The 22945-nt window shown below is 49.0% G+C and overlaps 5 protein-coding genes across 5 annotated transcripts; 4 read left to right on the top strand and 1 right to left on the bottom strand.

The window, feature by feature from the left end:
* Positions 1-1889: 1889 nt before the first annotated feature.
* On the top strand, positions 1890-6853 carry F5Y00DRAFT_237679 (glycosyltransferase family 24 protein). The gene is made up of 4 exons (XM_048007858.1): positions 1890-2298; positions 2357-2707; positions 2757-3588; positions 3645-6853. The coding sequence occupies exons 1-4, from the start codon at positions 2147-2149 to the stop codon at positions 6777-6779; spliced, it is 4470 nt and encodes a 1489-aa protein (XP_047864760.1). The 5' UTR covers positions 1890-2146; the 3' UTR covers positions 6780-6853.
* Positions 6854-7352: 499 nt separating this feature from the next.
* On the top strand, positions 7353-8919 carry F5Y00DRAFT_237677 (alpha/beta-hydrolase). The gene is made up of 2 exons (XM_048007857.1): positions 7353-7801; positions 8093-8919. Exons 1-2 carry the CDS (start codon positions 7616-7618, stop codon positions 8768-8770), a joined length of 864 nt encoding a protein of 287 aa, XP_047864759.1. The 5' UTR covers positions 7353-7615; the 3' UTR covers positions 8771-8919.
* A 1608-nt stretch (positions 8920-10527) lies between these two features.
* On the top strand, positions 10528-14999 carry F5Y00DRAFT_82056 (Coatomer, alpha subunit). Its single transcript, XM_048014199.1, has 6 exons — positions 10528-10666; positions 10740-10789; positions 10867-11186; positions 11242-13140; positions 13194-14317; positions 14373-14999. The coding sequence occupies exons 1-6, from the start codon at positions 10637-10639 to the stop codon at positions 14613-14615; spliced, it is 3666 nt and encodes a 1221-aa protein (XP_047864758.1). The 5' UTR covers positions 10528-10636; the 3' UTR covers positions 14616-14999.
* Positions 14893-16954, bottom strand: F5Y00DRAFT_82070 (SAC3/GANP/Nin1/mts3/eIF-3 p25 family-domain-containing protein). The gene is made up of 2 exons (XM_048014200.1): positions 15840-16954; positions 14893-15718 (listed from the first exon to the last, which is right to left on the bottom strand). The coding sequence occupies exons 1-2, from the start codon at positions 16911-16913 to the stop codon at positions 15407-15409; spliced, it is 1386 nt and encodes a 461-aa protein (XP_047864757.1). The 5' UTR covers positions 16914-16954; the 3' UTR covers positions 14893-15406.
* A 1397-nt stretch (positions 16955-18351) lies between these two features.
* On the top strand, positions 18352-22785 carry F5Y00DRAFT_262300 (uncharacterized protein; the record flags this gene model as incomplete). The annotated part of the gene is made up of 4 exons (XM_048011358.1): positions 18352-18424; positions 19639-19759; positions 20037-22704; positions 22774-22785. The coding sequence occupies 4 exons, from the start codon at positions 18352-18354 to the stop codon at positions 22783-22785; spliced, it is 2874 nt and encodes a 957-aa protein (XP_047864756.1).
* Between the last annotated feature and the right edge of the window lie 160 nt (positions 22786-22945).

Here is a 22945-nt window from a genome sequence, read left to right as displayed (position 1 = left end):
GATGGACATCATATAGAGTAATTGCCCTACCGTCGCTTCTGGCCTCACAGGTACTACCCACCTCGTTGTTGTCCTCTTATATTGCCTCGTCATCACTTCTAACCTCATCTTATACCTACCTCGTCGTTATTTCGCTATTAGTTCTTTCCTCGCTAGCTATACGTACCTAATAGAGTATAGGTACGCTCCTATAGCCACCTTGTAGTCGCTTTTTAGCCTTAACTTGCAGCTGCCTTGTTCGCTGCTTCTAACCTCACTACTACTTCCTTATTACTTGTTATTACTTTTAGTCTCATTCTATAGCTACCTAGCCGTCGCTTCTAATCTTGCTACTAGCAGGGCTATAATACTGACTATATTTATTATACTGATGAGGCCTGTCTACTATTGATTTTCATCAGGCAAGTAAGGGCTATAATATTGACTAGACCTAATTGAAATCAAAGTACTAGAGCGGGTACAATAGCTATACTAACAAGCCTTATTATATAGAGTGATGCTACTTACAGATTACCTTGCCAGTCCTTCCAGACAGATTACTTTTCAGAACAAGTGCATGCACCTGCCCACCAAAATTACTAGTAAAATGACATGGCCACTTTCTGCCCCATAACTTTCTCAGAACACCCAGCATGCCAGGCGCTGCCAGGTCCCTAATTCGGGGCCTCTACTAGTATTCAAGGCCTCTTACGTAATATGAGGCTCTAAAGCCTTTTACATACATACCTGTATAAGGCTCACCACTCGATAATACATACCATTTTTAAAACGTATCGCATTTATATAATATTAGTACTATTAGATCCCTCTCATCTTAACGACTATATTGGTATAAGTGTTGACTGGCGAATACGTTGTATTGGCTGGGAAATACCATATACATATTCCTATTTTCAGATTACTTAGCCTTATACACATATTACATGCCACTATTCAGAAATTACTTTTTTAATAACTTTTGAAAACACGGTCGTATCGTAGAATGATTAGTATTAATCAATTCAGCTCAATTAGACGATGCTAAAAGTATATAAAAAATACTTATATCTGTTAAAAAATATCTAGTAATCTTGACTTTTCGTAAAGTCTCGTGAGATTAATAGGGCAGAAAGTGGCCATGTCATTTTACTAGTAATTTTGGTGGGCAGGTGCATGCACTTGTTCTGAAAAGTAATCTGTCTGGAAGGACTGGCAAGGTAATCTGTAAGTAGCATCACTCTATAGAATAGCCCATACGAAGTACTTTCCTTAGGATGTTGATATTTAAGTGGCCTTTACTAGTATAACAAGGCTTGTTAATATGGGTTATACCTGCCTTAGTGTGTTACTCACTGTATCATATAATCAGTTGAGCTACTATACCTATATTAAGCGATCTCTATACTATAGGTAGCAGAATTCGTTTCTAGTTCCTCAATCAACACTGTTATACACTTAAATCCCGTAGTTACACCTTATATGACTGATTGTATTTCTACGTGAGTGTATAAGTATATATAAACTTAAGTTAGAGTTCCTCGCGGAACAACCAAGTTGTTTCTACGCTATTTAGCTCCACCTCGTGATGATAGGTAGATTTCAATTTCCATGGGCCAGCTGTTATGGTTGTGTCGGTACGGAAGAATCATCATCCCTGATGGGTCCCAAAAGTACTGAGTACTTAGGTTCAGGCCTAGTATATGAATAGCATATTGTACATGTACCACTTGGAGGGGCAGCTCACTCCAGCTGTCGGGCCCATAACTGAACCCCTGACAGCTTTAATTCCTTTAGCTATTCCCATTGGTCGAGTTCCAATTAATTATCAGGTAGGTACCGAAGTACCTAACGTTTAGGTGTTCAATTGCAGCGGCGTCTCCAAACTCTATCTTATCACTGACTACCTATCACTTACACGGGCAGCTTTACGTACCTCATCCCAAAAAAAGTCCAGACCTACAAAAAGCCACTTTGCCTTTAGTTACACCAAGACTTAAACTCCGTCCCAATGACTTCGAAATCAGGTTCTTGATTTGGTCCGCAATATATGGTTCTGTAGACTTGTTAGCTCCAAGCTCTGCCGCATGCCGGAGCTTGCGACAGAGCTATTTCGTCTCTTGTTCCTCTAGCTCAATATATTAGCTACTCTTTACGACTCTAAGGCATCATGATACCACGGATTTTTCAGTTGCCATGCGGCCTTGCCGCCACTCTTCTGGCAACTCTCTGCTTGAACTCGGGTCATGTCGTAGCTGGGCCCTCCGTTAATGTTGCTATGAAAGCTGCATTCCCAGCTCCTCCCTATCTCGTCGAGCTCCTGTAGGTTGCATTCGTGACAGAGTCCATCTACAATATGCAAATGCTAAACGTAGCCTAGAGAGACCGCCGCCGGAGAGAACGCAACGTCTTACTTCCCACTCCTCGATCGAATCGCCGATGGCACATTTGCGGATTCGAAGACAGACAAGGAACTATACGAGAAGTTCCTCCAAGTTTTAAAACAAGATGGCCACATGAAAAGTTCAGAGGCCTTGTCTACTTTCAAGCTTGCCCTCTCCATGAGATCAGCAGCTCCGAGGATAGAGGCTCATTATCAATACTACGATACGGCCGTAGCGCCCTCCCTAGGAAAAGCCAGGACGGACTGCGCTGAGTGGGTGCTCATGAGCGGAAAGCAGTACTGCTCAGCTTCGCTTGCGCATGCCGACGGTCACATCGTAGGGGACTCGTATGTACCATATCTTAAAACCACTCGACTATATCTTACATGAATATAGGCAAACACGGTCGCTTCCATTCGATCGCGCTTTAGGAGCCGGTTCCGAAGTGATACTATACGCGGATATCACCAAACCTGAGTTTGGGCCCTTCCACAAATCACTATCCGACATGGCCCGAAGAGGGGAGGTTTCGTATCGGCTAAGATACCGCGTTGATCAAACCGAGGAACGAGAACCGCTGCCGGTCAGCGGGTACGGTGTAGAGCTTCAGCTGAAGCGAACAGACTATATCGTCATTGACGACCGCGAAGCCGAATCTGAGACGAGTTCGGCCGCCAAGTCTGCACCTACCGAAGTCGTACTCGACGGGGAAGAGGAGGTAACAGACCTGAAGCCTCTGTCAAGTTCTGAATTGGCATCATTAGGTCTCAGAGCCGGTTCTTTTATTATGCAAAGCGATGACCCTTTTCAAACATTGATCAAGTTAACCCAAGACTTCCCGAAGTTCTCTACGTCGGTCGCCGCACATAACGCTTCAGATGCTTTCGTTAAGGAGCACCGTCAGAATCGAGCCCTAAGCGTACCTGCCGGGATGAATGTCCTCTGGATGAACGGCGTTCAGCTGATCGAACGACAAATCGACCCGTTCACCCTCGTCGACAGCATTCGACGGGAACGAAAATTTATCGAGGGCGTGACAAGTTTGGGTTTAAGCGGAAAAGAGGCCGTGTCTCTACTTGGCCATCGCGAAGTAACGTCGGCCAAGTCGGACGGCGAGCCTCGTAGGTTTGACTGGCGGGACGAAATTGAAGAAGGCCGCGTCATTATCTGGCTGAACAACATCGAAAAGGACAAACGATATGCCGAGTATCCCACGAGTCTTATGGCTGTAAGTACTAACAAATTGAGAGGTACTTCGTCCTACAACCAGCTAACTATTTCTAGCTTATGCAAAGGACTTACCCTGGGCAGATTCCTCCGATCCGTAAGGATATATTCAATCTCGTCGTCCCGGTTGACTTGACCAAGCCAGAAGATCTGTCCTTAGTTGTTGAGAAACTTCAGACTTTCATAAAAAGGCTACTCCCCGTCCGCTTCGGACTAGTACCGTTAACACCAACCAAACCAGCCGAAGAGCGAGCAAAGGTAGCCTATCATCTGTTAGAGAACTACGGGCTATCCAGCCTCATGTCTTATCTAGAGGCTTGTAGTACGGGGGACCTCTCTGAACAGGCATGCTTTGACAAGGCAATTAAAAATCGCAATCCGAAGGACGAAGTGGCACCTCTTTCGCTCAAGGATATTCTCGAATCAGAAGATCACGCCAAACAAATCAAGCTTGTGAATCGTTGGGTAGAGCGGCTCAACGCCAATACCGAAGTACCTCCGCTGTTTCTCAACGGTTTGGCCATACCACGGGAAGACAATTGGCTTCAAGTCATGAGCATGAGGATGGGCACCGACCTACAACTAGTTCAACAGGGAATCTTCATGGGCACAATCGACGATGAGACATGGATTCCGCAGCTCTTCCTAGAAGGTGCAGCAACTCGACGCAACCTCTATATTTATCCCGAGAGCGAGAATGCTCTCATCGTATTAAACGTAAATAAGCTCTACTCCGAACACAACGATCTGTTCGAACGGGTCCCAGTTATCGAAGCGGGTGAGGATACGAGCAAGGAGACCTGGGCTGTTCTGACGGTTGTTGCCGATCTGAGCTCGCAGCAAGGTCTCCGTCTTCTCTTATCTGCTTTGTCGTTCCGACGTAACAACCCTGGAGTGCGTCTTGATATTGTCAACAATGCTCAGAAATCGAGCAGCGCGCATGAGATCAACGCGCTGCTTAAGAAGGATGTTGCCAAACTCTTGGAAGTTGAAAATTTGGAGACGCTAGAAGTCCTCTTGTCAGGCCCAGCTGACGTGCAGGATGACGGATATAACGCAGCGTTATCACGTTTCCTAACAGCCGCAGCCGTTACCCCAGGTGCACAGTTTCTCATCCTGAACGGTCGTGTGATCGGTCCATTTCTTGACGACGCAGGATTCGGGGAGAATGACTTCGAGCTACTCCTTGAATTTGAGCAGGAAACGAGAATACTTCCGGTATATAAGGCAGTTGACGCGTTAGGTTTAGCGGACAAGATTACCCATCCTCTAACTGCCGCGAAGCTTACGTCGGTAACTGCTCTATCCACTATATCAGACCTTCCCGAGGGGATTTTCGAATCTGCCCCGACCCTAAGGACGGCTCTATTCGATGCATGGAACTCCACCCATACGATGATTGACGTCGGTGATGCGTCCACAGCTGATATCCACTTCGTTGCCGTGATCAACCCTGCCAGCGAGATAGGACAGAAGTGGGCTCCTATACTCAAGGTTTTATCCCAACTGGATGGTGTTTACATGCGTATCTTCTTAAATCCGAAAGAAAAGATTGAAGAGCTGCCCGTCAAGAGGTTTTACCGCTACGTCTTAGACTCGGCACCATCTTTCGACGAGGATGGAAAGGTCAGCGCTCTGGGTGCCACATTCAGGGGACTTCCTTCAGAAGCTCTTCTAAACCTTGGTATGGATGTGCCGCCTGCTTGGCTAGTAGCAGCGAAGGTTTCTGTTCATGATTTGGATAATGTGAAGTTGAGCTCCATTAAAACCGACGTAGAAGCCATCTACGAACTCGAGCACATACTTATCGAAGGCCACTCACGGGAGGTATCAGGTGGTCCACCCCGTGGTGTTCAGCTATTACTTGGTACCGAGCTTGATCCCCATTTCGACGACACGATCATCATGGCCAACATTGGCTACTTCCAATTCAAATCCAACCCCGGATATTATAATATCCATCTCAAGGAAGGAAGAAGTTCAGAAATCTTTAACATCGTGAGCGTGGGCGCAAAGGGATATAACCCGGTCCCTGGTGACGAAGGTACCGAAGTTGCTCTCATGGACTTCCAGGGCACGACTCTGTACCCGCGGCTGGAAAGGAAGCCGGGTATGGAGTTAGAAGACGTCCTCGAAGAAAGCACTTCGGACGGCGGCGACGATCTCCTCTCTCGCGGTCTCAAGTTTGCCGAAGGAATCCTCGGGACAAAGCCCAAGCCCAAGTCGGTCTCAAACGAAGAACACGCCGAGATCAACATTTTCTCCGTGGCGAGCGGTCATCTCTACGAGCGCATGCTCAACATCATGATGGTCTCCGTCATGAAGAACACAAACCACACGGTCAAGTTCTGGTTTATTGAGCAGTTCCTGTCTCCGTCCTTCAAAGAATTCATACCCCACTTAGCTAAAGAGTACGGCTTCAAGTATGAGATGGTTACGTACAAGTGGCCGCACTGGCTCCGCCAACAGAAAGAGAAACAGCGCGAAATCTGGGGCTACAAGATCCTATTCCTGGACGTCCTCTTCCCCCTGTCTCTCGACAAGGTGATATTCGTCGACGCAGATCAGATCGTCAGGACGGACATGATGGACCTTGTCAATCTTGACCTGCAGGGCGCGCCCTACGGCTTTACGCCAATGTGCGATTCTCGGACCGAGATGGAGGGTTTCCGCTTCTGGAAGCAAGGCTACTGGAAGAATTACCTCCGCGGGAACCCCTACCACATCTCAGCGCTCTACGTGGTCGACCTTCGCCGCTTTAGGCAGCTAGCCGCGGGCGATAGGCTCAGGCAGCATTACCATCAGCTATCGGCCGATCCGGGCTCCCTCTCCAACCTCGATCAGGACCTGCCAAACCACATGCAGTTCGTGATCCCAATCCACAGCCTACCGCAGGAGTGGTTATGGTGCGAGACGTGGTGCAGCGACGAGAGTCAGAAAGAAGCGCGAACTATCGATCTATGTAACAATCCGCAGACCAAAGAGCCGAAACTCGACCGAGCTAGGAGGCAAGTTCCGGAATGGACCGTGTACGATGACGAGATCGCCGCCGTAGATCGACGGAGGAGAGGATTAGTCACGGATGGCGACACCCAGAAGGCGCTTACTATTGGTAGTGAGGAAAAGAACACCAAGAGCAGGACGCTCGAGGAGAAGCCTGATGTAAAGACAAGGACGAAGGATGAATTATAAAATTTTATATATTTGCGTTAGGTACCTATAGATAGATATCTAGACTTGATTGAGTCTTTTGACAAAACCCCAAAGTTTGATTAACCGCCGCACGTTATAAATTGGATTAAATTATAAACCCTCCATTCTATGTAATACCTACCATCATGTTATCTTAACATGAGGCGAATTCCCTCAACTTCCAACCCCCCTAGGCTGCTTATATCAGAAGATGACCATTTCGAAGATGACTAGTCATATTCTCAACGAATCATGTTGAATATCGTCAGCAGATTTATTCGACTTTGTGCTTCACCAAAATAATATAACATCACGTATACGTAACCGCTTCTTCGTGGCCATCCAGCTTGTCACACCAAGACGTCGAGTTAAAAATATCCACTGGACGGTAGTGGATTCGATTCACTAAGTACTTCCACTAAATCCTTATTACCCCGGTGCCTTTCGTGTCCCCATTGTCCTAACCGTCCACTAACTATCATCCATCCACTCGCCCCCATATTCATATTCATAGGTCTAGGTATCCATCCATATATCCATTCCCCAGCATATGTTAGGTACCTTACGCACCAAGTTCAAGACATGCCAGCTTTTCTCACTTACATCTGCAGCAGCACAGCATTCGTCTATTGTTTTCGCGCGTCGCCGTTAGTTCATTAATACCTTGCATACCTGGTGTATAAATCTGGTGTATATAAAAATTTAAGGGTCAGGTACCTACCTTTTTTATCGTTACCGCTCGTTTATAGGTACCCTTTACCGTCATTTCTCACCTTTCCATACATACGTACCTACTTACACGTACCTACATACATACGTACCGTATCTACCTAAGAATGGAGCTCGGGTGCTCGGTGATCTCGCCGCTGGCCCCGCATAAGCACACCCACACCGTGATATTCTTGCACGGCCGCGGCGACACGTCGCGGAATATGGCCGATGCCTTGCTGTCGCGGTGGACGAGGGATTCGCGCGGCCGCTCGCTTGTAGATGAGTTTCCGTCGGTGCGCTGGGTCTTTCCGGTATGTTCTGCTATTTTTATATTATATCTGCTCGCTCGGGGTTTAATGACGTATATATCCCGAGAACCTTCCCCGGATTGTCTCAGGTCAACTAGTACCCGTACCCGTATCCGTACCCGCTCCCGCTTCCGCTCCTGCTTTGATTAAGTATTTGATGAAGTCACCGTCGCTTCCTGATATATACTTAATACATACACGCCACCCATATTTCCCTCTTCACACTCATTTAATCACTCTTTCCATCCACGCATCCATGCATCCATCCATCAACCCACCGCTGACGCCCCCCAGGAAGCCGAGCCCCGTCTCGCCGAAACCCTCGGCGAGGTCTGTCCGCAGTGGTTCGACGTTTCCAACATGCTGGACCTGACCGACGCCGAAGAGATGCAAGTCTTCGGCTTACGCGGTAGCGTCGCGAGCATCCGACGGATCGTGCGGCGCGAGGCCCGCACCGTCGGCGGCATGGACCACGTCGTGCTGGCCGGCGTCAGCCAAGGCGGCGCCACGGTGTTCCACACCTTGCTACACCTCGACGACGGCGGGGGCGCCGAGAGTGCCGACGGCGAGCTTATGGCGCTGCAGGAGAAAGGGGAGGACGAGGTGCCCAAGTCGGAGTCCCGGCTCTGCGGCATCATGGGGTTCTCGTGCTGGCTGCCGTTTCCGGGCGGGTCGCTGGAGGAAACCCGCGAGGTGCTGGGGATGGAGGACGGGTGGCCCAAGACGGATACCGTGGTGCGGAATACGCCTGCGTTCCTGGGCCACTGCGCCGACGACTCGCTTGTGTTTGTCGAGTACGGCCGGCAGTTGAGGACTGGACTTAAGAGTTTCGGGATGAACGTCGAGTGGCACGAGTATGAAGACGGGGGCCACTGGATCAATGCCCCGAAGGGGGTGGATGATGCGGTGGAGTTCCTTAAGGCGCAAGGGATACCCCTGGCGGAGTTGAAGGAGGAGGAGGAGGAGGAATAGACTTGTCTACGGGAGAGTTATAATAAGTTGAGCTTCGATGCCGTGACAGTTGACTTGAAAGTCTCCGCGCTTCGTCACTCTTGCTCCCGAGGGTATGAATTAGTAGAATGTCAAATAGAACTAGCGTGTAATTATAATGTTTTGCTGGATATTGCCTATTGCTGACGTGTCATGTTACTACGTTATCATACGCTACAGCCTTGTTTCGCTCATACACTTCGTTACGCCGCGGATGGCGTTTGTATCTTGTGGCATCTTGACGAGACTATACTCAAGAGAAAGGAAGAAAGAAAAAGCCTCTAGTTCCGAGGTAATATTGTATTTCATAAACAAATCTTTACAACCCGCAACAGATCTCATTCCCAAACTACTTAGGTATCACATCGTAATTATACTCACCGACATCTTTATCAATGGGGTTTAAACCGATTTGACTTAGGTTAGGTCTTTGAACTAAGTTGATAGGTAGAGGAACCCCAATCCCGGGTTAGAACGACGTAGAAAGGTGTGGGCGGGATTCCAATGCCTAAGGTTTACCTTAGGATGTTGTGTTGAATGCGAGTAAATATTTCCTATTTCGGACACATGCCTTGCTACCTTACAGATAAAATTTCCTGCCTTATAGAAAGCAGTGAGTATGAAAGGAATAAGTCTGCATATGTATATGTTTAAGGCTTCTTTATTACTTAGGTCTCGAGGGTACTGAGAGGAGTATTGTCCAGCCGTGTAATAGCAGTAAATTCTGGCTATTGTAGGGGTGCCCTCCAGTTTAATAGGGGGTAGTTGCTAATATAATAATAATAATAATAATAAAAATAGTACAGAAACATGGTGCGGTGTAAACCTTAGGCTTTTGTGTTGCCCGGAGGGTAACCTCTAGTATGCGATATTGTAACGAGAAGAGGAAATTACGACGAATTTTAAGTATTATTATTATTATAAAGTAGGCGTATAGTAATGGTACTTTTTGAATGATGATGATATTTTAAACTGTTGTCAGGGAAAAAGACAACTTGCGGGTGTACATAGAAATAGGCACATTTACTCGCGTGTATCCGTGATGGGTTAGCCGCCTCCCTATGTACACTTGAAGACGTGGCTGCTGCCTTACTTTTAAAACCGCCTCGTGGCCTGTCTTAACAATAAGAGTTGCGAGTCGTGTTAAATTTTAATCATGAGTTTCTTTTTCTTTTTGATATTTGCCTCTATTAAGTTTGAAGTGGTTATTATAAGTCACAGTTTCCTTCGCTGGGGTGCCTTTCTTTAAAGTGATGCCAATTCCAGATGACCATGTAGAATCGCGTCAAAAAAGATGGCTCATTCTGATCATATAAGACATTCATTATTATTTTTATCTGTTGTTTTCATCGAGAAAGTATGGTTGGAAAAGGGTAGTTATGTTATTTACTTTAACTAGTTAATAAGACTTACTTTTTGTCAAACAGTAACATTACGTAATCCGTAGTCGGATTGAATTACCTTATCGCTGGTACCGCTGTACCGGAACATCTACTTTCCGATTACCAAAGCCACATTCCCGTTACCTAGCCACTCAGCGCCCAGAAGCACTGCAACGTTTAGAGCCTCTGGTCATGGATCCATCTTAATCCACCGTCACTTTTGGGGCCACGAATTAACTTGTACATAACTTGTACTTCACGAATTGTCTCTAAACTATCCCCAGAGCTGGCGTTAAGAGATCAACTTTCGGAGCCTTACAGCTCTCCACCCACCACCCATTACCGCTACATAATTCTCTATTCTCTTTCGACCGTCTCTTAAAGCCGCCATCTTAACTGGGCGCATCCCTTCTGCCCATTCATGACACAAGCTTAGGGGCTTCCTGCTGCCTCTACTGTCCTCACAATGCAGGCCTCTTCGGGAATGCTAACAAAAGTACGTCCTCCATTGACACCTTTTCGAGCTGGTCGCATATCCTTCAAGCATATACTGACGCATCCCGTTATAGTTCGAGTCCAAGTCCTCGAGAGCGAAAGGTATTGCCTTTCACCCAAAGAGGTTCGAGCCATCCCCCTCCCTTCGCGATATCTTTGACTATCGTCACCGCTATTCGTTGCTAACCCGAGAGCAATTAGACCATGGATCCTCGTATCGCTACATTCGTCGACCATACAGCTGTGGGATTACCGCATGGGGACTCTCATTGATCGTTTCGAAGAGCACGATGGTCCCGTCCGAGGCGTCGATTTCCACAAGACGCAACCTCTCTTCGTTTCCGGTGGCGACGACTACAAGATCAAAGTCTGGTCTTACCAGACGAGAAGATGTCTGTTTACTCTGAATGGGCATTTAGACTATGTACGAACCGTCTTCTTCCACCACGAGCTCCCGTGGATCATATCAGCATCCGACGACCAGACGATCCGAATATGGAACTGGCAAAATCGGTCATTAAGTATGGGTTCCAAAGGAAACCGAGCTTTGGAAATATGTGCTAACAGTTCGTCTAGTTTGCACGATGACCGGTCACAATCACTATGTCATGTGCGCTCAGTTCCACCCGAAAGACGACCTCGTAGTATCCGCGTCTCTCGATCAGTCCGTTCGCGTCTGGGATATATCTGGCCTACGAAAGAAGCACTCCGCCCCGACGTCTATGTCCTTCGAGGACCAAGTCGCTCGATCGAACGCTCAGCAGACTGATATGTTCGGCAACACCGACGCGATGGTGAAGTTCGTACTTGAGGGTCACGACCGAGGTGTAAATTGGGTCGCTTTTCATCCCACGGCGCCGCATATCGTCTCCGCTGGCGACGACCGTCTTATAAAGCTGTGGCGATTTAGCGAGACGAAGGCCTGGGAAGTAGATACCTGTCGTGGACATTTCCAGAATGCTTCCGGCTGCTTGTTCCACCCTCATCAGGATTTAATTCTATCTTGTGGTGAGGATAAGACGATTCGAGTATGGGATTCGCAGAAGCGCACCGCCGTCCAATCCTTCAAACGAGAAAACGACCGATTCTGGGTCATCGCGGCGCACCCTGAGATCAACCTGTTTGCTGCTGGTCACGATAATGGTGTGATGGTGTTCAAACTCGAACGCGAGCGTCCGGCGTCGACTGTTCACCAGAACTCGCTCTTTTTCGTCACAAAAGAGAAGCACGTCCGCTCTTACGACTTCCAAAAGAACGTCGAGAGTCCAACGCTGTTGTCCTTGAAGCGACTCGGTAGCGCTTGGGTTCCTCCTCGCACGCTATCTTACAACCCGGCTGAGCGTTCTGTTCTCATAACATCCCCTGCCGAGGGTGGCAAATATGAACTAATTAACCTCCCTCGAGACGGCTCTGGTGCGTTGGAAGCGACCGACTCCAAGAGCGGATCAGGTAACTCGGCTATTTTTGTAGCTCGAAACCGATTTGCCGTACTCGACACGTCCACGCAGAACATCGACATTAAAGATCTTTCTAATAATACGGCGAGAACCATCAAACCCCCTCCTGGAACTACCGATATCTACTTTGGCGGTACTGGAAACCTGCTCATAATTACTCCTACCGCGGTGCACCTGTACGACATTCAGCAGAAGAAGAGTATTGCTGAGTTGTCAGTGAGCGGTGTCAAGTATGTTGTCTGGTCGAACGACGGTCTTCACGCGGCACTTTTGAGCAAACATAATGTCACTATTGTGACGAAGACCCTCGAACAGGTTAGCACTTTACACGAGACCATCAGGATCAAGAGCGCAACTTGGGATGATGCGGGAGTCCTACTATATTCTACCCTGAACCACGTCAAGTACACTCTTATGAACGGCGACAACGGTATCGTCAGGACCCTCGACCAGACAGTCTACCTCGTGAGAGTCAAGGGCCGAAATGTTTACTGCCTCGACCGCGCCGCTAGACCTAAGATCCTTCACATCGACCCGACCGAGTATCGCTTCAAGCTGTCGCTAGTAAAGCGCAACTATGAGGAGATGCTTCACATTATACGCACTTCTAGCTTGGTCGGCCAATCTATTATTTCATACCTCCAGAAGAAAGGATACCCCGAGATCGCTTTGCAATTCGTGCAGGACCCAACTACTCGTTTCGAACTTGCCATTGAATGTGGCAACCTTGACGTGGCTGTAGAGATGGCCAAGGAACTGGACCGACCTAAGCTTTGGACGAGGTTAGGCGCTGAGGCTTTGGCGCATGGAAACCACCAAGTCGTGGAGATGGCTTACCAGAAGCTCAAGCAGTTCGACAAGCTTTCTTTCCTATATCTCGCAACTGGTGACCATTCGAAACTGGCAAGGATGGCTAAGATTGCCGAGCATCGGGGCGACTTTACCGCGAGATTCCAAAACGCGTTATACCTAGGTGAAGTCGAGGACAGGATACAGATGTTCAAAGAGATCGACTTATGTGAGTTGCGCCCCCCAATTATTCTTGACGTGGGGAAACTAATATACCTGCAGACCCTCTGGCGTATATGACAGCCAAAGCGCATGGCCTCGAGGAAGAGTGCCAATCGATCCTAGAGGCAGCTGGTATTACTGAAGAGCAATTAACGCTGCCTACCTTTGGCGAGAACCTCACTCCTCCGAAGCCGGTTGTCCCGACGTACAAGGCCAACTGGCCCACAAAGGCGACCTCGCAATCCTTCTTTGAGAAGGCTCTTGCTAGTCAACTTGAAGGCATAACTCTCGAGGAGGAGCCTTCGGCAGCCGGCAATGGACTTCTAGATGAGGCTGTTGATGAAGATGTTGCTGCTAAGCGAAATGGCGGTTTAGAAGCTGAAGACGACGAGGATGCGGCCGGATGGGACATGGGCGAGGACATCGTTCCCGAAGCTGACAGCGACTTCGTTAACGTTGAGAGTACAGACGCTGGAGGAGCTGGAAGTAGCGAGGCCGACCTGTGGGCTCGTAATTCTCCACTAGCTGCGGATCACATCGCTGCAGGCTCCTTCGAGTCTGCTATGAACCTTCTTAACAGGCAAGTTGGTGCTGTCAACTTTGCTCCGCTCAAGCCACGTTTCTTGGAGATTTATTCCGCGTCGAGGACCTTCCTTCCCGCGTCTCCTGGACTACCCCCTCTAGTCAATTATGTTCGCCGGACTTTGGAAGAAACGGATCCTAGGAAAGTTCTGCCTATCATCCCTCGAGATATCGAGCATCTCGCCACTACCGATCTACATAAGGGGTATGATGCGATGAAGACGAACAAACTTGAAGAAGGTGTTCAGATTTTCAAGGGTATCCTACACGCCATGCTTGCAAATGCGGTTGCGAGCGAAAGTGAGGTAGCAGAAGCTAAGAAGCTCATCACTTCAGCAAGCGAATACACCGTCGCCATGTCGATCGAACTCTCACGAAGAAAGCTAGGCCCTCCGGACGCTCTTAATGGCGACCCTATGCTTCTCAAGCGAAGCCTTGAGCTGTCCGCATACTTTACAATTCCCAAGATCGAGGTCCCCCACCGACAACTTGCTCTTCTCAATGCTATGAACCTAGCGTCTAGGAGCAAGAACTTCAGCTCCGCCTTGAGCTTCGCAAACCGCATCCTGGCCAATGGTGGTGCTCAAAGGATTCTCGAGACCGTAAGTATTTTCGTTATTCCTATATTGTATGTGACCTAACTAAATCGATTTACAGGCACGAAGGATAAAAGCACAGTGCGAGCGCAACCCGCATGACGCGGTAGAGATCGAATACGACCAGTTCGCCGAGTTCGAGATCTGTGCTGCCAGCCACACGCCCATCTACAGCGGTACTCCGTACGAGGAGTGTGCGTTCGACGGATCCAAGTACCATACCAAGTATAAGGGTACCGTCTGCGCAGTCTGCGAGGTGTGCGAGGTGGGAAAGCACGGTAGTGGCCTTAAGTTATTCGCTTAGATAAAAGGGGGTGTCTGATAGTTTAGCCCAGCTAGGTATGGAGTAGGTAATGATGAATCTTATGAGTCGTACTCTGTGGACGTGGCCGGAGGAGAAAAAAAAGACATTGTCGCTGGGACTGGGGCCAGGGGCTAACATGATTCATATATTTATGTAGAAAGCTGGAACGAGGTGTTGCCTGAATCAAATGAAACCTACTTACTTATTCACTCAATCGTCGGTCCAATGGGCGTAAATAATAGTGGTTACTGCGTTGTGTATACTTAGGTAGAGGGATGATTGATGCTTCTCGATTCTATGCTACGACGATTATCGTAATAACAGGTACCTTAGGTAGTCTTGCTCATACGATTAAAATCAAGTTGCGCTTAATTCCCGACGAAGCCTCGCATTAATGCATACGTTCATACTACTAGCTATGTATGTATGTATTGACGCTTAATCTTTAGCACGTTTATCCATACAGAGGCCCAGGAACCTCCGTGACCTATTCCATAAACGGTTCACCTAGCGTCTCTACCTATCTCACGCTCATCTCTTACGACGGATATTATTAAGTGTATCGGAATTCTCACCCCCCCTCGCATAGCTAGCTAGCTAGTCGAGCCCTTCACACAGCACTAGGATCTCGACGTTCTTTTTCTTTTTCTTTTTTCTTTTTTTCCAGGGGGCCAGATCTCATTATGGCCCACAACTCAGCTCATAAGGGGTAGGTAAGGTAGGTTCACCTTTCACTACTAGCTCTATCTTGGGCTTTTAAGCTTTGATTTAGGTAACTAGGTAGGCACAGCTTAGACGATGGTCTCGAGTTCGCGGGCGTAGCCGAGGGCGTTCTCGATGACCATGCGGCTGAACTCCTGTTCCTCGCCGGCGTCGGCGTCGGAGGAGGAGGCGACGTTGATGGGCTCGCCGTCGACGGTGGCGGCCGACGTGGGGAAGTAGATGTTGCCGTCGCGCACGACCCAGCCGCGGTGGCGCGCGAAGTCGACGACGGCGCCTTCGGAGTCGAGGAATAGGAGGGACTTGGTGCTGCTTAGCGGGAGCGAGGGGTATGCGCGCTCGCTGCTCGAGGCGATTTCGGAGCGGATTTGGGATGTTAGGATCTAGGTGCTGGGGGTTAGTTTGTGTGTTATATGGCTTTTGTCTGGATGGGGGATAAAAGGGAGGGATGGGATGGAGAAATAGAGTATATATATATATATGTGGTAGAAAATATAAACTCACCTCAGAGAAAACACCATACTCCTCACTCGGAACCTCCCGGCTTTTCAAAGCCTTCCACACACGGTCGTAGCTCCCCTCCATGAGCCATCGCTCTAGGTTGATGGAGTACCCTAGGAAGCGGTCACCTTCGATCTCGCCGGCACCACTCTCCTTGGCCCGAGTACCCAGAGTCTCGAGCTCGGAGTGGAACTCGGCATAGCGGCCCTGCGTCAGCAGCAATAGCAGGTATAGACCGGTCACCTTGTTGCGCTCGCCGCCCGTAGCGGTACCCGGCAGCTCATAGAAGGGTTGCAGCTGCGATACGTACCGGGTGAAGGCGTCGGGGTTCCGCGCGCGGATGCTGAAGAGGGCGCCCTGCTCGTAGACGTCGCGGGCTAGGGCTAAGTGTTGCGGAGATGCTGCACCACCGGTCGACCCGGGGGCGCCGGGCGTGGCGGCCTTGAGCTGCAGCAGTTGGATCTTGGCTTTGGAGAGGAGGGACGAAGCTTCGGCGTAGGGCAGCCCGGGATTCGAGCGCAGCTGGTTGAGGATCTGCTGGAGCGTTCGTTCGGCCATGTTAAAGCGTTGCGGCGGGGGCGATAAGGACGAGGGCGGAAGGACTGGTGAGGATGGTGCTGTGGACGGCAGGGATGAGAGAGCTACGGGGGTGACGGCTTCGCTGGGGGTACCACCGTTGGGCTGCTGTAGTACTAGTAGCTTCGGGGGCGTCGCTGGCGAAGATAAATAATGCGAATACGACTGCGGAGCTCTCGCAAGCTCGGATCTCCCAATTGGTAGTTCCGGAGGATATTCAGATGATGATGCAAATTCGATACGACGGATGGCAAATGGTGGTGTTGTTGTTGCTATCGCTTGGTCCTGAGAACTTGGTGAAGGTGGTGGTGGATTTATCGGTTTGGTAATGAGGCAAGGCAAGCAACAGGCTGAGAGGCTGACGAAAGAACTTGATCCACTTTGCCGGATGGAGTGACGAGCTCTGTGCCATATGTGGCTGAAGCTTCGAAATGCTCCAGGCGGTGGTCCTGTGGCTGGTGGTGGACTTGAGGTCCCATTTTTTCTTATTCGTATTTTCATTCTTCTCCAAATTCTTTTATCCTCATATATTCAAATATTGATGATGATTATTATTGCTATTGTTATTATCATCAAGACGACTTACAAGTCGTAAATCGACATGTCTTCTATTCTATTCTATTAATATGAGTTACTTCCATAGTGTATGATTATCTGTCTCTGTTTACTTGTTCGTCTCTTTCTTGCTGGGTCTTGTCAGTTGACAACTACCCACTGTCCATTGTCCACGAGGTCCCGGTCACTCACGTATCGGCCACCCTCTATAGCTCTTTTCGGGCACTTTTTCCAATCTTGCCTAATATTGGTCTATTAGTCGCCAGAGCCGAACGGTGAAGGCTCAGATCCACATGACACATCAGATACAGTCGTGTTTCGTCCCGTCCTGCCAACTGTAGAAAATGGATCTTGTATAGAATTTCCATTGTTCCTGTGCCTTTCGAGAATCCAAGTAGGACGGTAACATGTTTGTGTCAAATTTGTCTATCGTTCTTGGTACTACTTGATCCAGTTTAGTTGTTTATTCCGTCTCCATATGTAACTACATAGAATGGAAGAATAAGTTATGTTCATGCATATCATTAAAAAAAAATAAGAACCTGGTCGCGTTGTCTTTACTTTCAATCTGGCATTGTCCGCATTAACCTATGCATGTACATATACATAAAGAACCCGAAAGGATCAGCATCAGCGGGGGATGAGGATTGCTGTCAACTGTTTGCTACATAGTATAGCCTACAGGTGGATATCCGAGGCAAGGTACATCCTATGTATTCAGCTGCGGCTACGACCATGCTGCCCATGCTGATCCAGAAATAGAAACCCAATGAGGCTATGGTGGACTAGCCGCGATATTCTCCATCTGGCAGTCTGGCTTGCATTACAACATGAAGCATCGTACCGACAGTGACAGCTGCATGGTAACTTTAAGCATTGACTTATAAACTACCTGAATCAGGTAAACGATTTTATCTTTACCCTGCCTTTTTACCATATGGCATATCCATACAATGGAAGGATCGCAAAAGCTTCATTTCGCTCTTGGTATCAACTTCCCTGGCTAGACAGCGGGAATCTCGGCCGCCGATGTCGAAGGGGGATATTCCTTCATCTCATTTCAGACGCTGCCGTCTGCTGCCGTCTGTTTTCCAACTCCTACTCCTACTCAGACTGAAGCTAAATATGTAAATGTATGCCTGATAGTTGCTAGGGTAGCGATAGTTTTAAGATCTAAATTGTAGACACTTAAGAACTTGTTAATGACTTGAACTTGTGTAACTTTGACATCACCTCCTCCTAGACTAATAACTCCCTTACTGCGACTCCTGCTATATATTATGACCTTGATTCCTCACATACAACTTGGTCGTATTCAACTTCGGCAACAGGGATTACGTAGTCGTTAATTAGACTAATACGATCGCTTCGCGTATTGGTAAAGATGACGATGGGGGCCCAAGCAGGTAACGCGCGGCCGAGGACGCCAACTGCGGACGCGCAGCCCAAAGATCAAGGTATGTCAACAGATCTCCTTTTTATCCCTTCCACAACACCTTCCTATCATCATCATCTATACCACCCACGAGGCCCTGCACGGATATCGATTTAAGATTTGCCGGCTCGATGGTCACCAATGGATACTACCGTTGGACCCTTGGATTTCAAGATTCCGGAACCAAACCTTTGAGTAACGATCCGTGATCCGGGACGATCTTGCAGTCATGCAGGAACATATGCGACGAAAAAGGCCAACTGTTGTCTACATACATACATAGAAGGCTGTGAATTTAGAAGACAACCTTTTATATGTTAGATAACTATACGATCTGACGTATCCGCATCGTCTATCCATTCAGGAGAATTGGTGAATCAGCAATAAACACCATTTTCGACAATCTGATGCTTACGTCTGATTTTGGGAGGGTTTTTATTACAGCGGGCTTTTTCATTGATGGTGCCTAACCGGCCGAAACTGGCTTGAATTGGTACCTATAAAAAAATAGTGTACTCTAAACTCGACACTAAGGGGGCTTAGCAAATCCGTCTAGCCCATCTGGGGAAGTGGCGGTAGGTCCAGACGGATGTACCTGGAGCCCCTCAGCGGTACGGATTAGAGCATCTGGACCACTGCCGAGCACTTAAACCATCATCACCCTGGAGAGTTTTAACATTATTCAAGAACCGATAAATATTCCCCCCTTTTTTTTTTCCACTGTTACCAGACATGGGAAATTAAAAAATCAGCAACTTTACCTAAGGCTTACATATTCCCCGAAGTCTATGGTCTTGGATCCTAGGATATAGGTCTTACTCTTACATTCAGTTGGCCAGGTCGGATCCAGAGTTACCAGAGTTACTTTGTTACTTTGCACCCGGAGACAACAAGACGATCAAAGGGTCTTGTCAGCTTGTACTAACTACTCCCTGTTAAAGAGGGGAGAAGCAATTAACAATGACCCATAACCCATAACTTATTACCCATAATCCATTACCCATAACCCATAACCCATTCCATAGTCCATACTACCGTTTTTTGGCCGCCACTCGGTCGAAAATAGGAATAGGAAAATAGGGGACCCCGCCACAACAACGGATTCATCCTTTACCAGTCAAATCAAAGTACACTACATTTATTCATCTTACGCCGGTCTGTAAGCCGGATTGGCGTGACCCATAGGACCCAGGAGCGGCAGGCTGACAAGTACATTTTTTTCTTTTATTTATGCAGGTCCTCTCCAGCCGCAGACAAGCGAAGACGATTTCGAAATGCCTAATGTTGGAGCTACCTTCTATCCAGGGGGTATGGACGACTATTACATGCCCGAGGTCATAGCCCCGTCACCACAAAGGTACGTTTTCTAAAGGACTAGTTAACTAACTAATCTACCATTACCTACCTCTGAGAACTACATACACTTACTTACACTTACCTATACTACCTCTGTTGTCTTTACCTACATCTTTACCCATCTCCTATCTCTCGAAGCAATATCCTACTCCCCTAACCAACAGCATGCAAGACCTCTATCTCTATGCAACATCTCTGTGACCTGATTGGCATCATCTGACTCGATTCAACCTGACCTGACCTGACTTGACCTGACCTAATCTTTTCGCACATAATAGGGTAATGCCAGAAGTTCCCGAGAACATGCAGCAAGGCCTTCAACGCATGGAACTAGAAGCTCGATCGGTAGAACCGAGATACCCATCGTCGCAAGCATCCGGATCCGGTCCGCGGCATTCTCGCGAACCGTCCTTGTCCAACGTGCTGAACACCAAAGGTAATAACTTTGGGCAGCAATACCAAGGGCAATACCAAGGGAGCAACCCCGCCACCGATTATAGTCCCGCATCCAATTTCAGTCCATTCCAAGAAACTCAAGATCGCGCTCCTCAGTTCGAGAGCGACCTTCGAGATATGCGCGAATTACCTTCTTTTTCGCCTTTCCCTAAGGTCCAAGGGGAACATATCCCTCCTAGCGACGAAGAGAAAGAGGCGGTACTAGCTGAGAGCCGCCACCATGTCCTTCACTCCAACGATCCTAACATGCAGATCTGTTGGGCCCGCGACGTCCTATCCTATGTCGAGATAGCTGCCGAAGCTGCCCTTCGGGAAGAGGAGGCTACGTGCAACCCCAACGATCGAGAGCTACCAATGCGAACGGCAACACCTAAGATTGAGCACGAGCTGCGGATCGACGCTATTAACATAATTACCTATCTCGCAGACCAGGGACACCCTGAGGCTTTATTCATCAGGGGCAAGTGGCTAGAATTCGGCAAGTTTGGTAAGCGACAAGACAAGAAGGAAGCGTACGCTTGCTACTCAGCCGCCGCAAAGTCAGGATGGGGCCGCGCCGATTATCGAATTGGTATGCTATACGAAAACTCCAATGATATGGAGAAAGCCTTGCAGCATTATCAACTTGGCCTATCTACGAATGATTCCGCAGCTTCTTACCGTCTAGGCATGATCAACCTCTTAGGTCAACGGGGCCAACCTAAGGACATCCCAAGGGGTTTAGATATGATACATATCGCTGCTGATACTGCTGATGAAGATGCACCCCAAGGCGCCTTTGTTTATGGTATGCTCATAGCAAGAGATCTCCCGGACGTTGCCATCCCCGAAGGTGCTCTGCAGTACGACGTTAGTATCGCACGACAATATATCGAAAAGGCTGCCTATCTCGGTTTTGCTAAGGCCCAGCTGAAGATGGGACAGGCTTACGAATTATGTCAACTTGGCTGCGATTTCAATCCGGCCCTGTCGCTACATTACTATGGCCTAGCTGCTAGACAGGGCCAGCCTGAGGCGTGTCTAGGTGTTAGCAGATGGTTCCTATTTGGCTACGAAGGGACATTTGCGAAGAACGAAGGGCTTGCGTTCAAGTACGCTCAGCTAGCCGCCAAGGCAAAGCTACCAACTGGAGAGTTTGCCATAGGCTATTACTACGAAATCGGAATATCGGTTGAAAAGGATTTACGAGAAGCCCGAAGGTGGTACGAGTTGGCGGCAGATCATGGTAACAAGGACGCCGTGGACCGATTAGAGAGTCTATCACAATCTAAGACGTTGTCGAAGAAGGACCACGAGACGACGGCGCTGACACGCATCAAGTCGAAACATGGCTCGCAAAGGGGTCAAAGACCCGAGCGATTTAAGCAACCGCAGAACCCGTTGCCGGCGCTATCGGAAGACCAAAATTCGCCCAGGGTATCGCCGCATCCCTCCCCCAGAGTACAGAATTTCGATCACACAGACATGCCCGACCCATCCCGACTTGCCATTAGCGGCGGTAATCGACCTCCTGCTTTTACCGTCAACCTCACGGACCGACCGTCATCAGCAGCTCCGTATCCGGAAGATGATAGGCCGCCGGCCTTGTCCCTACGATCCAAGTCTGCTGCTGTGCCTTACCCCGAAGATGATGTGGGTGGAAAGCCGCAGCTTGCTCCTCACTATAACCCAGGCATTCGGTCGTCAAACGGGCCTATTGCGGACCGACCAGGAAGTTCCTTTGGGATTCGTACGCAGTCTCCTGGCAATGTTGGCATACGTCCGTCCCATTCGGCAGGCCAGTTGCCTATCCCACCAGCTGGCATGGATCCCAACCGCGGTCGCCCAGTTTCCTCTGGTTGGGGAGCGCCAGGCCAAGGCGGCTACCGCCAGCCCAGCCCTGGAAGAGACCCGAGAGCTCGCCCTATCACAGGACAATTCGAGCAGCAGCGACCACCCTCGGCCGGATATGACCCGCGACTTGGTCCTGGCCCTGGTCCCGCCAAGAATCCCGGACCAAACCGGCTCACGAAACAAGGGCCTCCGCCCGGGCAGTACCCGGCTAGCTATGGTCCAAGGGAGTCGTCCATGCCGAACCCCCATGCTCCTGGTCCCCGGATCCCTACTGGTTCTTACGACCAGGGCGGTCGGGGTTCAGGTCCCTCGTCTCCAACTATGACTGGTGGCCTTGGGCCTCGCAATAGCTCCATGCCAACGCCCGTAGGATTGCCTCAAGGGGGCCCCGGCGGCCAGAGAGTAGCAAGCGGCGGCCGAGGAGGTGGTGTACCGTTGAAAGACCGTCCTAGTCAGTTAGACTACGGCCGCTCTAGCGCTCCACCCCAACAGGCTCAAGCTAGACCACCAGTATCAACCCCGCCGCCAACATCTGGTACTCCTGCCTCGGCGGCGTCCGCGCCAGCACCAGCGCCTAAGCCCACATCCAAGCCTAGTCAAGGGCCTGCTACTTTCGAGGCGATGGGTATTCCCCAGGGGAAGCAGAACGACGACTGCGTAAGTTTCCGGCCTGTCTATTTTTTAACCCTTTACCTCAATCTCATCATTATACTAACTCCATCCCAGGTTGTCATGTAACGGGATAAAGATGGTGTGTTCGGCATAGATTGGTTGCGGCTTTCTCACTTCTTATCATGATACCACTTTCTGCTGAGATGCCGACAAAATCCGCAGCCCCTTTTTTTTATCGAGACGGCGGATTGTGGGGGGAGGCGTGGCTGGGCCAGGCCAAGCTGAG

The sequence above is a fragment of the Daldinia vernicosa genome (assembly GCF_022497035.1).
Source record: "Daldinia vernicosa strain CBS 139.73 unplaced genomic scaffold F5Y00scaffold_24, whole genome shotgun sequence".
Taxonomy (NCBI): Eukaryota; Fungi; Ascomycota; class Sordariomycetes; order Xylariales; family Hypoxylaceae; genus Daldinia; species Daldinia vernicosa.
This window is presented reverse-complemented; position numbering and strand designations above follow the sequence as displayed.